Here is a 17,384-nt window from a genome sequence, read left to right as displayed (position 1 = left end):
TACTGAATTCTCTCCACTCATATCTCCATCACTCTTCTATTTTACAGTGTATGCCAAGTGTCATTCCCATAATTTATGGAGAATATTCCCTTCCAATTAGTAGTAACACACATATTTTAAAATGTAACATTTTTTAAAACACATCTTTCATTAATACATTTAAAGAGTTATAACTACAAATTGATTCTACAAAAACACAAGATAATAAATTTAAGATTTATGGAGAAAATTTGATCGATTTACTTCTGAAATAACTAAATAATCTTTTCTGGACCATAAATTAATATTACGAGAAATTATTGTTTTCCATTTTCTCAATATATATATGTATATATAATATCTTCAAAAAGAGAGAGAGATTTCAAAATAAATGAATATATGCAATGTTATATTGTTCAATAACTAGTTTATTTATATATTTATAATTAATAAGATACATTTTACTCGCAAAACTAACTCGATTATCAATCATAAATTGATCTGTCTTTGATAATAATTTTAAATCTTGAAATTTTAAACACGCTAGTGTATATATATGGTCACATATATATATATTTTAGGTCCATGCAAATGTATCAAACCTTTTGAAAATGGAGTCATTGTTGAATTATATTCTCATAGGCTATTGAAGATTTCTCATGATCTCTTGAAGGGGACTTGTAATTCAGTCACTACATCCCATCTGTGTTGTCTCTTTCTTTTTACATTTTTCTTCCTTTCTTATTGAGCAACCGAAAAAGTGTTTTTAAGAAATCCTCGTAGTCACAGACTCATAGGTAATTAGTTGATTTGGACATGCGGAATGAGAAACAATGAATTTTCCTTAATTCTATCAAGGCCATGATAATACAATTTAATTAGTCTTAGCCTACCAAGTTTGACAAGTTAAGTAACATGCAATAAATTCCGATAAAATATTATAAGTATTCAAACATAGCATTGTGATCATTATAAATCGTTCATTATCTATATACATATGACAATTACATGACTACGATAAACTTTATGGATCGCCCTGAAAATTAGATATTGCAGACAAAAAAATTGTTCAAAGAGTTTAAGAATGTACATGATCCAAAAACTGTTAAAAGGATTTAAGAATGAAAATGATCGAAAGTTAACAATTATTCCCAAAATAGACATGTTTTTGTTAAGCTTGTATATACATTATACTATATATATATATCTATTTATTTATTATAATTTAATTAAAAAACATTTGTTTAAATCATTGCACATAATAGTTATGACTACAGAATGGTTGAATTTAAATGAACCTGAACACATTAGAAATAATCATGTTATCATTTGTTTGTCTCTTGCTTTTAGAGTAAGCAAAAACAAAATTTTCAAAAATCTATCCTTACATTTTGAGAGGGGAAAAAAAGTTGACCTGGCTAGTGCAAGTCAAGAATGGTGAACCTAGACATTCAGTTTTAAAGGCATATATCAGAGGGAAAACATTTGTGTTCAAAAAAAAAGATCAAAGAGAAAACATTGGTTTGACACAATATGAAAAGTTTGAGAAGAAAAAAATGAAATTTAGGTTAAGAGTGTTTAACAGTATAGATCACAAAATACTGTTTGAAGACAAGAGAAGCATCTCAATGATTTTCACGAGATAGGACCTAGAACTTAGAAGTGGACTTTGATTACGACTTTTCTTAGGGGTGGGCAATTTTCAGTCCCACATTGTCTTTTATCATTCCTCACCAACAATCACCGTTTTTTCTTTTACATTGTCAAATTTCCATGGAAAAATCAGAAATAATAATTCAAGAGTTAAAAAGATTACTCGACAATGATATTCACCATTACTGCAAAAATATGCAAATGAAAAAAAAAATGGGGGTGTTTTTTTTTCTTTTCACTGTAAATACTGATATATATTAACATTAACCATAACAAGAGTCATTACAAAACAGAGGATCAAATTCAATCAAGTGAAGAACAACAACAGCTAATTGCTAGACAAAAGGGGATATTACAATCAGCCTCGTATAGAACACTGAGCCAGTGAGGATAACCCGAAGCCACATAAAATTTGGGATGTTATATGCATAATTTTATGGAATAAAATATGTATAAACATTTTGTTTAAATTTTAACATTTTTTTTTTATTATCCACTAAAAATAAGCCAAAAAGGAAATATATCCTTGCTATCATCCTTCACATTAAATTTCTTGACATATTAGTCATATTTCTTTTATCATTTCATTTTATATTAACCATTTCAAACCTAGAATATTATAAAACTTGACGATGTATATATATATATTATATGTATTTGCGGGTTTTATAAAATGGGTATATATTCTCGGTTTTATTCTAATAATCTATACAAAATATATTTTGTGCACTGAAGTATCTTGAAAATACGCTTGAATATTTTTCATATTTCCCAAAATAGTTTTTTTAAAAACTTATTTCCCAAATTAGTTTATACTTTATGTGTCAAATCTTCTACACGGTCACTCGTAGATTGCTAAAACTCACCCAAAGGAATATGCAAAAAATATATAGAAACATCTAAGCTACCAATATATATTAAATATGGTCCCCACGTGATGTTATATAGTTAGATTCGAATTAAATGTATTCAACAAACGACGGTAGCTGCGGGTATATAATCCAACAAAATAATTTAGGTGACAACAAATATTTGATGAAAATTTTGGCAAAAATGGTTCAAAATGCATCCCTCATTTGCTAAACAAAAACTGGCTTCACCATCATATAGATAGTTTTAGGTTTACGTATTCATTTAAATACAGGAGAAAATCAATACAAATAGTTGTTTTGGATAACATATAAATGCAGCCATGCAGGTAATGAAATCTATTAAAATATAATTATTTATTCCGAAAGAATACCAAATTAGAAAATAAACGATGAGTTTATAAGAGAAAAAGTGATTAGCAACGCAGCATGATTTGATATATAAGTAATAATTACGACAGCATGAGTCCGACCTTAATGTCGAAAAAGAAAAGTCATCGAGCTGTCGGATGGTACTCTTTAATGATTTCACCAGAAATATTTCTCTATATATAGGGAAAAATTAAAATCTCCTACCTAATTTCGATTTATTTTACCTCACTTTTTATCGAACAATCATCTATGTACAAAACATGTATATATCAAAGGATACCTCGTATTGTAATTGATGTGTTTACATAAAAATATACCGAGGCCGGGAATTGATATTAATATATATAGCTTATGCAACCTAAATATAAATATATAATGCAGGGTAGGTCTTGTGGGCTCAAAAACATTATTATAAAAATGTATGTGTGTGCTCAAAAAATGTGTATATGTATATGAATGCGTATATATTATTATTTTTTGGTAAAAATGAATGCGTATATATGTGCAAGCACATACACTTTCTTTTGGGTTTTGGGTAGCATGTTCATGGGTCAGCGTGCTGTCTCCATTATCTTTTTAATATATATTTAGGTTTTTTACTGTAAGCAATTCTAATAGATGGTGTTATCCGTTAATTAGGACAATTAACCACGAAGAAAATGGTGAATTATCAATTCTTGAACCACTTTTAAAATATAGAACCTTTTGCACTATATAGAGATAAAGATTGATCTTTAAAAACTAGAAAATAAAGAGAGATCTAGTGTCATATAGGTCGTCTATAAGGACAACAACTTTAGTTTTTATATACTAGCTTACATGAAAAAAAATATTTTTTACACACGTAAACCATTCCCAAGTTAAAAAAAGAATATTGATGGGTAATTAGAATATATAATATTTCCACTTGCTATATATGAGAAAGCACTTAGTACATTTAGCTGAGTCTACCTGTCACCAGAGCTCCTCCATTCTCCCTCTCTCTCTCTCCCATCCCCTTGTTAAGTGGTCGGAGAGACAGGAGTGAATGATGAAGAAGGTGTGCTGAGCAAGATGGAGAAGCAGGGCACGTGCATTACTAACTCATCTCTTAGTCCACGTATATACACTCTCCCCAAATGCATGTATATGATAGAGATGTGTGAAGTGTGTTGAGTTAGTTCTTCATGTGCCCATCTTCCCCATCATGACCACTTCACCTTGATGATGATGATCCCAGTGTTAGTCTTATATTGCCATACGTATATATATATATACGTGTGCGTGTGTCTATTTGTGTGTACGAAAAGCGTATTTAGGGGAAGCAGATATCCCGCAAAATAACCCTATTAATACGTACGTACGCAAGGGAAGCTTACTCCATTGGGAATTTCATCAGGTATGTCTAACAAGCATATATGTTAATTATCACCATTTTTAGAACTAATCATCACCAATTTCAGCGTGTACGATTTAAGATTGAGAGCAAAGAATTTATTTTCATATGAGACTATATGGATCATAGAAGATCAAATTTTATGGTAATCATTCGAGTGATTTAAGATTGTGAACTTTGCTATCAGTTTTGATAATCACAAATTTGAGCGGTAAGCGATTTAAGATTGAGAACAAATAGTTTGAAAAAACTCTATATTCAATATTATTTCCTAATGAATTTTTATTCGAGTGAATTTGGAAAACTTTGCTATCAGTTATAGAGTTTTGTTAAGTGGATGGTGTCGAAATGAGTTATGCGTGGCTCTACATCATTTTCGTTAACTACTTTGTTTTATTAACCAATGATTCATCGAAAGATCGAGTGCATGTCGTTTCATTCATACAAAAAGATAAATTATTTATATTAAAATAAATAAAAGGATACTCAGTTTATTTTCTAATAGATGACGTTTCAGAATTGAACTCATAAATTTAAAAAATATTTTATGTTTTCTATTTTCTAAAACCAACTTATTAATTATTTACTTAAACAAAGTTCAACCAATAATAAAATAAAATGTATAACATGCATAGAGTAATAGCGACATTAGGTTACACAAAAAAAAAATAGCGACATCATTTGAATATGGGCGTCTTTGACCTAACAAGTTAATGTGTCGGCGAGGAATGATGTATACGAATACAGAGTAAATTAAGATGATCAATTTAATTGGTTAGTGGAGCATGTGTTAAAGTTGCTGGTTGGTTTACCTTGTTAGCCGACCTAAACTACTCTAATGAATTGATGTTGTTCAGAGAAAAGGTTTACCTTGTTAATTTGCTCGTTTATGGGTTAGTCGCGCGCGTTTGTATACATTACGGTAATAAAATGACAAAATTGCATGTATATAAATAATGATCAGTGACAAAATGAGCTATCTCTCTCGACTTAGCTCAGTTCATAGCTCAGTACACTTTATTTATTATATGAGCTTTAATATATAAACTCGAACTAAGATCATCTAGATTATGAGTTAAATTTGTTAATTCACAATCAAATATATAAATAAAATATAGAATAAAATAATTTTCATAATATGATTTAAATATTAAATATTAAAAATCCAAAACATTAATATTAAATATTAAATAAAACGAACACCTAATAATAAAGAAAATCAAAGCTAATTACATCAGTGATCCAAAATTTATTCCACATAAGAGTCTTTAGATGATTCATCTTCAAAGTTTTCATCTGTTCAAATAAAAAAAATATATATGCCGCATGAGAGTTTTAGGAATATTTTGTTTTATATTTTAATTGTAAAGATATATATGATATGAAAAGTGCTATCAATAATCTTTACATTTTTATATATATTATAACTTTTTTGTCTTACATTATAATTTTAGAAGATACATATGATTAATATAGAAACTATTTTTTCTTACATTAAAAAATAGAAGTCATCAATATATATATATATATATTAAGTATAAAAATGACAAAGCTCATGAGTTAGCTCATGTTCATTAAAGATCGTTCATATAATTCATGATCTAATCTAAGTTCGATCATTAACCTCACTTATTAAATGAGCCTAAAAACATAGCTGATGCTCATGAAAAATCGAACTGAGCTGAACCAGCTCATGAGTTATAACTCGTTTTGAAATCTCCTTTTCGAATGATATAAAGATTAAAAAAACAATTTTGGCTTACAAACATAACTCTTGCACTTTTTTGGTCATTTGATAATAAAATTGATACAAAGAAATACAATTAAACAAAGACCGGCGAAAAAAGAACTAAAAATACTACTCGAAAACATAAGTTTACCATACTGGAAAAACTACCAACACCATACTCATACAGAAACTTAAGGACAAATAGATATTTTAGACAAAAATGAGATAAAACAAGACCAAACCAAACATAATCAGCCGGAAAGCTAAGAAGTAGCTAGAGAGCGCAGAGGAAGACAAAAACAGAACATCAACCGGCAATACTCGAAATACAAAACATCCCAAACAAAGGGGAAGAAAAGGAACAACATCATCGAGAAGCTTAGCAAGGATAAAAAAAAGAAATTTAATAAGAATAATAATAAGATATCAAACATATTCTAGGTTCTATAATTTATATATGAATATAATTTACAATAAAACTATTAATATAAGGAAAATATTATTTTTTGTTACTAAAATGTTTCTTTGATTTTTTTTCTAAAAGAATGAAAACCAAGTTTTGATAAAAATAAAATAAATATTTTAACATTTAGATAAAAATAAAATAAATATTCTGATATTCAGATAAAAATTAAATAAATATTTTATTTCAGATAAAATTTTCAAAAACTCAGGATCGACTCTGGGAAGAAACAACCAAGTTCGAATCATAGGCAAGAAACTTCACCAAAGCTAAAACGGATCGTAAAGACGAAAAATCGAACAACACAAATACATGACACATACATTTTTGGACTAATAAGTTCTAGTCTAGATAATAAGCATAGTATAGTACTATTGTAATATATTAAACTACGGTCAAGTGGTATTATCAACTAAAAGCAGTTTCTGGTAGGAAATATATTTTTCTTTAACAAAAGCAAACAGTTTTTTTTTTTAAATCACAATGTATGTTTTGGAAATGACCACCCATCGTTAGAGTTTTAGTATTTTCATTTTTTTTAATTATACATGAGCATTCTCATCCCACAGAAATGATCCAGACTAGTTATATGTTGCTAAGTGTTGATCCTATGTCCATGGCGATGACTAAATGTTAATTCCAGTCGTATACTCGTGATGATTTCGTTTGGTAAAATTATTATTATATGGCTACTCTAGTTCGCCGGAACTCATAACTGAAGTGCTATAAGCTTTTTCACTAGAGCAATAGAAATTTATAATCAATAGTAATATTTTACATTTTGTAATTTTTGTTAATCGTATGTCGCGCCATAAAAACGCACAGTATATTCCAAGCTTCTTAATTCTTGGGCTTTGCTGAAAATAGTGAGAAGACTTGAGTTGATCAGTTGTTGGGCCTTGAATCATGTAAACAGCTACTGGTGAAATTTGAGTTGGTAAATAACCAAACAAATCGCAAATATTTGATACCTTAAACATTGGTTTGGTTAAAAATTTGATGTTGGAGACGACTATAACGTTCGAATATTTGTTTTTCATATTGATTTGAAGCATACAAGGAAACTTAGAGACTAATCAATGATGGTTGGGTCTGGGATCGTCGTTATAATGGAGGCCGACAGGGTTATAGCAAAACTGACAGACACATGCAGGTAGAGGTACCCAGTGTTCGCTGAATCATTTGTTTCCGTGTTAACGCGTCGCCATTTTTGAACCGTGTTGAAACTGTATAAGGAACTAGTTTAAAAAAAAAAAAAATTAAGATGCGAACAAATATACAATCTTTGAATCCTTTCAAATGTGATAAAATAGAATAGAATAATGCGCATAGACTTTTCTCCTCAAGCAAAAGTTAAAAGTCAACATATTCGATCCAGATTATTTGTGTGTGCAGATTATATAAAAACCATGGCTGCCTAAACTTATCTTCTCGGCCATAACCAGACGAAAACAAATTCACCAAAGCAGGAAGAAATAGAGAGAGCAAGAGAGAGCATATATTATTATACCAAAAAAAAAATACATTTTGTGAGGGAGAAGAAATAAGAAAAATGGAGCAGCCTTATGTGTACGCTTACCCACCAGGGACAGCCCCTTCGGCTCCTCCGCCTCCACAAGGAGGTGGCATCGCAGGAGGGATAGTGGATCAAAGGTTCTGCGCTCCGTACCCCGTGGATCTAGCGATCGTGCGGAAAATGATGAAGTTGACTGACGGCAACTTCGTTATAACGGACGTTAACGGGAACCTGATGTTCAAGGTGAAGGAGCCGGTGTTTGGCCTTCACGACAAGAGGATCTTATTGGATGGTTCTGGATCTCCGGTCTTGACTTTGAGAGAGAAGGTCCGTAGATCTAATTAATTAAGATTTGTTTGAATGTACTAGCTAGGGCTTTAACTAAAGTAAATTAAATTAAATTTTATATTGCAGATGGTGAGTTTGCATGACAGATGGCAAGTATTTAGAGGAGGGAGTACGGAACAGTGTGATCTACTGTACACGGTTAAGAGATCATCGATGCTTCAGTTTAAGACCAAACTTGATGTGTTTTTGAGTCACAACAAGGAAGAGAAGAGATGTGATTTCAGGGTCAAAGGGAGCTGGCTCGAGCGCTCTTGTGTCGTCTACGCCGGCGAATCTGACGCCATCGTTGCCCAAGTAAACATCTCTCTCTCCGCGTTTTATGTATTGTTTGACTTTAAATACAAAAAATAGGACAAAACTACTTTGAATACTTGGTTGGTGATTTAACTGGAATGGTTTTTTGTATATGTATAATAGATGCACAAGAAGCACACTGTACAGAGCGTGTTCCTGGGAAAGGACAATTTCTCCGTGACGGTTTATCCAAACGTAGATTATGCCTTCATCGCCTCTCTCGTCGTCATTCTCGATGATGTTAACCGAGAAGACCGCGCCGCCGCTGGCAGCAGCTGATCACAAGCTCACGTATTAGTTATATATATATATATATATATATATATATATATATATGCTTTTGATTTTGTATTTGTATTTGTATGATATGTTGTACGTTCTCTGGACACTTTGTAACGTGGGATTTCTTCTTAAACACTTACTGTGTCATTTTCTTTCTAGCTACTTGTAAAATTAATTATCTTAACTATATGAACATGTTTTCTTTCAGTATTTCTTTTTTGGTTAATTTGTTCTTTTGCAAATAATTTCTTTTATCGGGAATTGGGACCTATAACCATGAAAAAAACCAATATTCATCCACTACTCAATTTACCTAAAAGTTCGATACACGGCGTCACATATACATATTAATACTGTATTACCCTCCCCTTCAACCAGTGTAACCTGCAAAAGAAATAAATAAATTATTAGATCCACAAAAGTAAATCGTGGCTTACTATTATTCACATCTTCTGATTTGCTACACATTCTCGCTTCTGGTAGATCACAACATCTTCTCCATCCCCTTCTCACTGTAATTCTAGTTTTGCTCTTCTCTCTGTTTCCACTATCATTCGAAACAGAAGGCGTTTACTTTGCAGAGACGGTTAGTTAGAGACGCTTCTCCCCAACTTCATCAAACCGATTCCTCTCCGGTCTTTGTCAGTACGGTAAGTTATCACTGTCTTCTTTGATTTAACTTCACCTTCTCTTCGTCTGTTCATATTTCATATGATTTTGGGATCTTCTACGAAATTAGGGCCTTATGCTCAGAATTTAGGGATTTTGATTTCATGTTTTGGTTGTTCCGACTGTTCTGATGGTTCCTAAATTTGAATTCTGTTGAACCGGTGCCACACCGACCGTAGTGTATGAATGTAGATTTATTTGGTGTGGAATATTGTGGCTGACAATTGCTTTGCGACTACATATAGTAAATTATATCCACTTTCCATCTCGTTTTATCTTGTCATATTACTATTATGCAATTTCACTATTCCATATGAGATAGTATTAGACAGTTAGTTATATAATGTGCTTTCAATTCGTGGTATTTTCATCATATTCAGTGAATTCCTCATTTTATTTATGCTTCCTCGTTCGTTCTTTCGGTCAGATTTTGGAATTGTGGTTTCTCTGGTACAAGAACTACATAGTATAGAAAATTGAATTTTCATGTGGAATATCATTGCATTATTAGTTCATTCAATTAGGTAATCCAATACTTTATCGTATTATTCTACTTGAAATGGAATGGTTGTGTTGTACATAGATTGTATTTGGAATGGAATGGTTGTGTTACATGTAGATTGTACTGGAATATGTAATAGCACTACTTTCCACTTGGCATGCGCTTGTATGTAGTATGGAAAATTGAATTTTGGTGTGGAATATCATTGCATTATTAGTTCACTCAATTAGATAATCCACTATATTTTCGCCTTATTCCACTTGAAATGGAATGGTTGTGTTGTTTGTAGATTGAATTTGGAATGGTATGGTTGTGTTGCATGTAGATTATATTGGAATATGCTTATGTTGTATGTAATAGCACTACTTTTCACTTTGCATGCACTTGTATGTAGTACGATATCGCCCTGCTCTATTCTATACGAGATGAAATATTCGTGTTTGTTGGTTTTAGACACTAAATGTATATCATCTTTCCCATAGTTTTGTTGATTAGCTTGTATCGTTTTGCAGGTTTGGCGTGGACGATTTAGACCTCCCATGTAAATTGTTTGAGACAGGCTTTGAACCCACAGAGAATAAAAGGGTTAACAACTACTTTTAACATACGTTGGATTGATGTTCTACCGTCTTCCGGCAATGTGGGTTTAATTTCTGGACGTCTTGTGTCCCCAATGTATTAGGGTTTCTATTTTATGGAATTGGGTTTACATCATCAAGCGTTGTCTTACCTATACCCATTAGCTTCATGTACGTCAACCATGTGTGGGCTATGGTTGATAAAGAATGTAATTAGGCGAATCATGTTTTTGAGAAAAAGGGAGATTTGGACTGCATTGTATGAGGGTTTATATTTCCTTGACTTAGGTTTAGTGTTTACTGGGAAGTGTTGTTTTACCAAGCCCCCATTAGCTACCATTTGTATGTAAATCAAGGTTGGTGAACCATGTGTATAGCATCACATAACATAGTATGTAGTACGTGGTATAGAATATATTCAATGGAATAAACACATTGACATGTGTACGTACTATGAAGTGTATGTACATATCAAGCGTTGTCTTACATATACTCATTAGCTTTATGTACGTCAACCATGTGTGGGCTATGGCTGATAAAGAATGTAATTAGGCGAATCATGTTTTTGAGAAAAGGAGTGTCATTTCGGAAAGATTTGGACTGCATTGTATGAGGGTTTATATTTCATTGACTTAGGTTTAGTGTTTACTGTGAAATGTTGTTTTACCAAGCTCCCATTAGCTATCATTTGTATGTAAATCAAAGTTGGTGAACTATGTGTATAGCATCACATAACATAGTATGTAGTACGTGGTATAGAATATATTCAATGGAATAAACACATTGACATGTGTACGTACTATGTGGACTAACCGTACACAACAATTATATTATGGAATACAACATTTATTGGTACACTTTCTAATTTACACCACTTGTTTAACTCTGCACAGTAAAACATCTCTAATAACTCCACCTATTTACGTGGCTTCCTCGTAATCCTTTATATGAAATAGTTGTAATCCATTAGTGGTCATTTACTGCAGGGAATACGTCATCAACTCTGCACAACCGCATACATCAGCGTCTACTTATTTTGTGGGTCATATGCATACACCTATTCTATTTTATATAGTTCATGTGGAATGGAAAGAAGATTTTTTGCATGTATCTATTTACGTTCATAATATATATTACATTCCATCTGACTCATGTGAAACGGAAAGTTTCGTCCTCTAACTTGGACGTTTTACTGAATTCGGCTTGATTTTATGTAAACCATTTCGTATTTTACTTTCACCATGCACCTTATCACCATTCTGAAATTAAGAACACCATCACTCTATTGTAAATGAACTTACAATAAATCATTCCACGTACGTGACATAGTATGGAAAGCAATACAATCGGAATAGGATTTATGTCATCATCTTCAGATCGCTGTTCTATTAACAGAGTTTCTATCTCTCTCACAACTGTTCGTCAAATACTCTTGATTATATCCTTTCGCATACGTGTTCAAGACAGCTGCGCACAACGATCCCTATTATATGTGATTGTTAATGTGGCAAACACATCTTCCACGTCGTTCATTTTATAACAAGGAACCGGCAACCTGTTATGGTAAGGGGCATAACCGGATAGTATCAAGCCAAAATGTCTGACAATGAATTACGTCAAAATCATTGTTACTTTTTTTATTTGTTTTTGAAATCTGGCTATATCGCCAATAAGCCCTTCTTTTATCTCACATATGTATCATAATCTCCTAGAATTTTTTTTTCTACATGTCTGTTAAAATCTTTTTTCAAATTTCAAATATTCCAAGATTAACATAACTAAAATGTGATATCTAAGAGATCTTATCTCTCGAATTTATCATTTTTGTTTATATTTATTGGAAACATTTATGAATTATAAAATAATGTAAATGCGGGTTGGGGTTCGTATGGAGCAGACCCGGCTCTGGCCCTGTGCTGGAGGTGCATTTGCACAGGACCCATTTCATTTTTTGTTTTTTTTTCAGTTAGGTTTAGGGTTCTTATTTAAAAAAATATATATGAAAAAATGAGCTTAAATTTTTTGTAGCACAAGACCCAATTTATGTTTGAGACGGCCTGGTATGGAGACACCATTACTTGTGTCATTTTCTTTGCAGAAGAGGAGATGAATAATTTTTTAAAAAATTTCTATTTAAGAAAGACTTTTTCGTTTTCCGCCGGCTTTTGTAGTGAGGATTTCTTCTTCTTTTTATTTACTGATGATGATTATTCACGAACTATAAAAAATGATTTCTAAGTTTTTTTACACACAAAAAGGTATACAAAATAGCCTTTTAAGTTTTTAACCAGAAAAAAGTATTGTAATGTCAGGGAATCCGTTGTCTTTATTCTGCGAAAATCGAATCTTTTGACTAAATAATTTAAAACGATAATATAACTCTGTAAAATAAATAACATAAGGAAACGTCAATGTAAATAGTAGCGACAAATAAGCAAAGAAATAAAAGCAAGATGGAACAAGAAAGAAAGAGCTGTAATGTTGAGCCAAAAAAAAAAAAAGAGAGAGAGCAGGATAAGTTTGGTGAGTGTGTAATGATGATTAAAAAAAAGAGGATAAGAAGTGATAAAAAAATAATCTAAACCAGTTGATGATTAGAGAAGTAATATAAAAGCAGTAACCACCCAGCCCAATAAGCATGATTTGTTAGCAAAAAGGGACAAGCAAGAACAGGCTGTTTGGTTTAAATTAGAACAAACAAACAAACGCTCTCCTCTCTGTCGCTTCTTTATATAAAAGATAATAAAGGGTTTCGCCTTTGTGTGTGTGTTTTATCATTTGCGGCAAGCAGGTCTGTCTCGCATCTCTTCCGCGCTTCATTGAGCAGGTGATTCTTCTTCTCAAGGTTTAATGTAAAATATGTTCCACATCTCAAGGATTTCATTTTGGCTCTAGGTAATCTAATAGATAGGAGAACCCTATAACAACAATATACAGATTCTTTTATTCGCTGGTCCATTTGCCTGATATATGCTTGTCTCTCTCGATATTTATATTTGTTAGATCTATATATATTGTGTGGATCTGTCTTTTACTTTTATCTTGTGTTTCAACAAAAGTGTTGTCCTATTATGATTTCAGGGTTTTGAAACAAATGCAGAAACATGTATTTGAAAGCTGAAGAGCAGTGGTCTACTACTAGTAGTACTGCTTTACACCTCCCTTCTCCTCCCTTTTTCTTCTCCACCCTCATCCCTCTTCATCATCCCTCTCAGAATGTTCGAATTAACGCCTCATGGAAGCATGTTCTATGCGAGGACGGTTGACCCTCTTCTTGCTTCTTGACTTCACCCCCATCCCTTTTTTTCTTTTTAGTTTTTTTTTTTTTTTTGCATCTTGTACTTGTATATTTGTAGCTCTATTTATATTACCCTCTTTCCGCCTAGCATTTTACTAGTAGTGAAGCTAATAATAATCCTATGGAGAAGAAAGGGACTGTGCTGATGCTTCGTTATGAGGTCGGCAAGTTACTTGGCCAGGGTACCTTTGCCAAGGTTTACCATGCCAGGAATCTCATCTCTGGTGATGGTGTCGCTGTTAAGGTCATCGATAAAGATAGAATCCTCAAAGTTGGTGGTATGACCGACCAGATTAAGCGTGAGATCTCTGTCATGAGACTCTTGTCACACCCAAACATTGTCCACCTCCATGAAGTCATGGCCACTAAATCTAAAATCTACTTCGTCATGGAGCACGTTAAGGGCGGTGAGCTTTTCAACCAAGTCTCCACCGGCAAGCTCAGAGAAGGGGTCGCCAGAAAGTATTTCCAACAGCTTGTCCGCGCTGTTCACTACTGCCACACCCTCGGAGTTTGCCACAGGGACTTGAAGCCTGAGAATCTTCTCTTGGATGAGCATGGGAATCTCAAAGTCTCTGATTTTGGACTCAGCGCTCTTTCTGACAATAGACGCCAAGATGGCTTGCTCCACACCACCTGTGGGACCCCTGCTTATGTTGCCCCTGAGGTGATCAACAGGAATGGCTATGACGGGTTTAAAGCCGATGTGTGGTCTTGTGGTGTCATTCTTTTCGTGCTCCTTGCCGGTTATCTCCCTTTCCGTGACTCCAACCTCATTGACTTGTATAAGAAGATTGGTAAAGCCGAGTTCAAGTTCCCCAACTGGTTTGCTCCCGGGGCTAGGAGATTGCTCAAGAAGATCTTGGATCCTAACCCCAACACCAGGATATCTACCGAGAAGATCATGCAGAGTTCTTGGTTCCGTAGAGGCCTAGAAGAGGATAAAGACCATGCTGATGCAGAGACCGACGACACAGAGCCAATGCCGCTTAATGATGACTGTGACAAGGCAAAGAAGCAGTGTATCAACCTGAATGCTTTTGAGATCATTTCGCTTTCCACCGGGTTTGATCTCTCGGGACTGTTTGAGAAAGGCGAAGAGAAGGAGGAGATGAGGTTTACGTCCAACCGAGAGGCGTCAGAGATCATGGAGAAGCTGGTGGAGGTAGGGAGGGAACTTAAGATGAATATAAGGAAGAAGGAAGAAGGATGGAGGGTGAAGATGGAAGGTAGAAAAGCGGGTGCAGGGGTGGAAGCGGAGGTGTTTGAGATTGCACCAAGCTTCCACATGGTGGTGATGAAGAAGAGCGGTGGAGATACGGCGGAGTATAAGAGATTGATGAAGGAGAGTATAAGGCCGGCTTTGATGGACATTGTATTGGCTTGGCACTGAAACTGTTAACCTACTACTATCTTTTTAATGTTATTTTCTTTCGTACCAAAGTGTTTAGTTTCATTCTTGATTCTGAAGATGTGTGTTTCTTGTTTTGGGGGTGTAACAATAATGAACTCATTCACTATATGAAAAAAAGGGATTATATATATAATATCTGTCGGCTAGAAGCCTAGAACACAAGTAGAGATCTGAAACGTAAAATCAAATAGGGTAACAGAGAACGCATCTTGGAAGCACACTTTTATTAGTATATGTTATCGTGTCGTATTATCTTAAACTTTTAGCTGTGGAAAAATAAAATGTTATGTATACAACAAAGAAAAGAAGTTATTTCCCCCAAACAAATTAAATATGCATCTTTTTGAGAATGTTTTTTGTCAACCATTTAGTTTTGGTGTTTGACATGTTGCTACCTTCGTATGAGAGAAAGGAGAAGCGTTCCAAGGTGCATCTTTTTGAGGAGTCCTTTTTGAGAATGTGTTTTGTCAACCATTTATTTTTGGTGTTTGACATGTATCTAATTTGTTACCCTCGTATGAGAGAAAAGGAGAAGCGTTCCAAGGTAAAACATAGGATATGGTTTGGAAAGTGTCTTTGATGGTTGTCTGCTTCTTGTTGACCGGCCCGATTTGAAAACAACGACTAGATGGGACAGGCTCATTGAATTTACGGTCTCCAGTAGACCACCCTCGGCCCATGATCCAATACATTTTTTTTTTTTTTCATTTGGTCAAATCAAAGGTTTAATAACCCGATAGGAATTCTAAGGATTTTGCTTAAGTCAGGGGATTGCAGTGGGCCAACAAATTGGATAACCAAAGAAACCACCCAATTCCTGGCTCTAAGCCTCTAACTATCATATAAAGACTCCTTTTTTTAGCCTAACAACATAACTAGAGCTTACTCTCTCTGTTTTCTTTTAAATGACGTTATAGCAATCTTCACACTGCATGCATCCAATACAATATTATTTCTATCCTTCCTTAATTAATTATCTTGTATCCTCAAACTTATAGGAGTAGATTAAATATAGGGTAAATATGGTCTTTTATCACTATAATTTTCTTTGTTTTCTATAAGACATCAACTATATTGAAACAAAAAATCTGTTCAAATATGGACAATCAAATCCTCCCCCCCCCCCCCCCCATAAAAACAAATTATTATGAAATCATTTCACTAAAGAAGCTGAATTTTTTTTTTGAGATCGTCGGTTTAAGTTGTATTCTTTACAAAGTTTGCTTTGGTTAGGGCTCTTCGTGTAAAATTTTAGTGATATGATTATTTTAATTTATTTTTTAATTGTAAAATTTGGTGGGTCGGTAAAAAGTTGATGAAATTAGTTATGTGTTGTAGTCATGTTCTCCTTTTATATCCACATAAGAGCACTTCCAATGGGGGTTTTTCCCATTGGATTTCTTAAAATACGTATTATGTATATATCTATGTATGTATATGTTATATGGGTATAACTATTTGTGGGGTCTATAATTTTTGTGGAATCCCATAAGAGCACCATTAACTCAAAGGGGGAGAAGGTGGGTTCTAATTTTTTCTTTATTATTACTTTTTTTGTTTTGTCCGATTTAAAAAAAAAAAAAATTTAAAAGTGAACCAATCGCGGGCCGCCACGTGTCAGTGGGGCCCGCGAACAGTTAAAAAGCTTCACCAGAGTCGCCTCTTGCAGAAGAGGAAGAAGAGGTGAGTTTTCTGATTTTTGTGACCCTCCACCTCTTACAACTCCTTAAGAGTCAGCGATAATGCTGCTCTAAGTAAAGGTTCTTAAAATGGGATTTTAAGAATCTTTAAGAACTTTGTTTATGGGATTTCACAAAAGTTATAGACCCCACAAATATTTATACCCATATAATACATACATACATAAATATATTATAGTATATATTTTAAGAACTCCAATGAGAAAACTCCCATTGAAGGTGCTCTAAAGTTGGGTGTGTGTCTACACGATTAAGTACAACTAGCATGTAGATGACAATCAGTACAAAAGTGTAAAATATGATAGTTGAGTAAGATGAGTCATATAATGCTTGGAGACGAATT

At 33.4% G+C, this 17,384-nt stretch overlaps 2 protein-coding genes and 1 long non-coding RNA gene across 4 annotated transcripts; 2 read left to right on the top strand and 1 right to left on the bottom strand.

The window, feature by feature from the left end:
* Positions 1–4,803: 4,803 nt before the first annotated feature.
* Positions 4,804–7,589, bottom strand: LOC117131686. Its single transcript, XR_004454861.1, has 2 exons — positions 7,412–7,589; positions 4,804–7,297 (listed from the first exon to the last, which is right to left on the bottom strand). It is a non-coding gene; the product is annotated as an uncharacterized LOC117131686 (long non-coding RNA).
* LOC103850405 (protein LURP-one-related 15) lies at positions 7,268–9,090 on the top strand. Its single transcript, XM_033283854.1, has 4 exons — positions 7,268–7,593; positions 7,836–8,283; positions 8,371–8,598; positions 8,722–9,090. The coding sequence occupies exons 2-4, from the start codon at positions 7,993–7,995 to the stop codon at positions 8,875–8,877; spliced, it is 675 nt and encodes a 224-aa protein (XP_033139745.1). The 5' UTR covers positions 7,268–7,593; positions 7,836–7,992; the 3' UTR covers positions 8,878–9,090.
* Positions 9,091–13,086: 3,996 nt separating this feature from the next.
* Positions 13,087–15,474, top strand: LOC103850404 (CBL-interacting serine/threonine-protein kinase 15). 2 transcript variants are annotated; one of them, XM_009127147.3, is made up of 2 exons: positions 13,087–13,456; positions 13,711–15,474. In XM_009127147.3, the coding sequence occupies exon 2, from the start codon at positions 14,049–14,051 to the stop codon at positions 15,318–15,320; it is 1,272 nt and encodes a 423-aa protein (XP_009125395.1). In that variant the 5' UTR covers positions 13,087–13,456; positions 13,711–14,048; the 3' UTR covers positions 15,321–15,474. The 2 variants fall into 2 exon arrangements, with proteins under 2 accessions (XP_009125395.1, XP_033139743.1); XM_033283852.1 differs by having other exon boundaries at positions 13,087–13,524.
* The last annotated feature ends 1,910 nt before the right edge of the window (positions 15,475–17,384 follow it).

This window comes from Brassica rapa, chromosome A02 (genome assembly GCF_000309985.2).
Source record: "Brassica rapa cultivar Chiifu-401-42 chromosome A02, CAAS_Brap_v3.01, whole genome shotgun sequence".
Classification (NCBI taxonomy): Eukaryota; Viridiplantae; Streptophyta; class Magnoliopsida; order Brassicales; family Brassicaceae; genus Brassica; species Brassica rapa.
The sequence above is the reverse complement of the archived record's forward strand: the minus strand, read 5'-3'. Positions and strand labels throughout refer to the sequence as shown.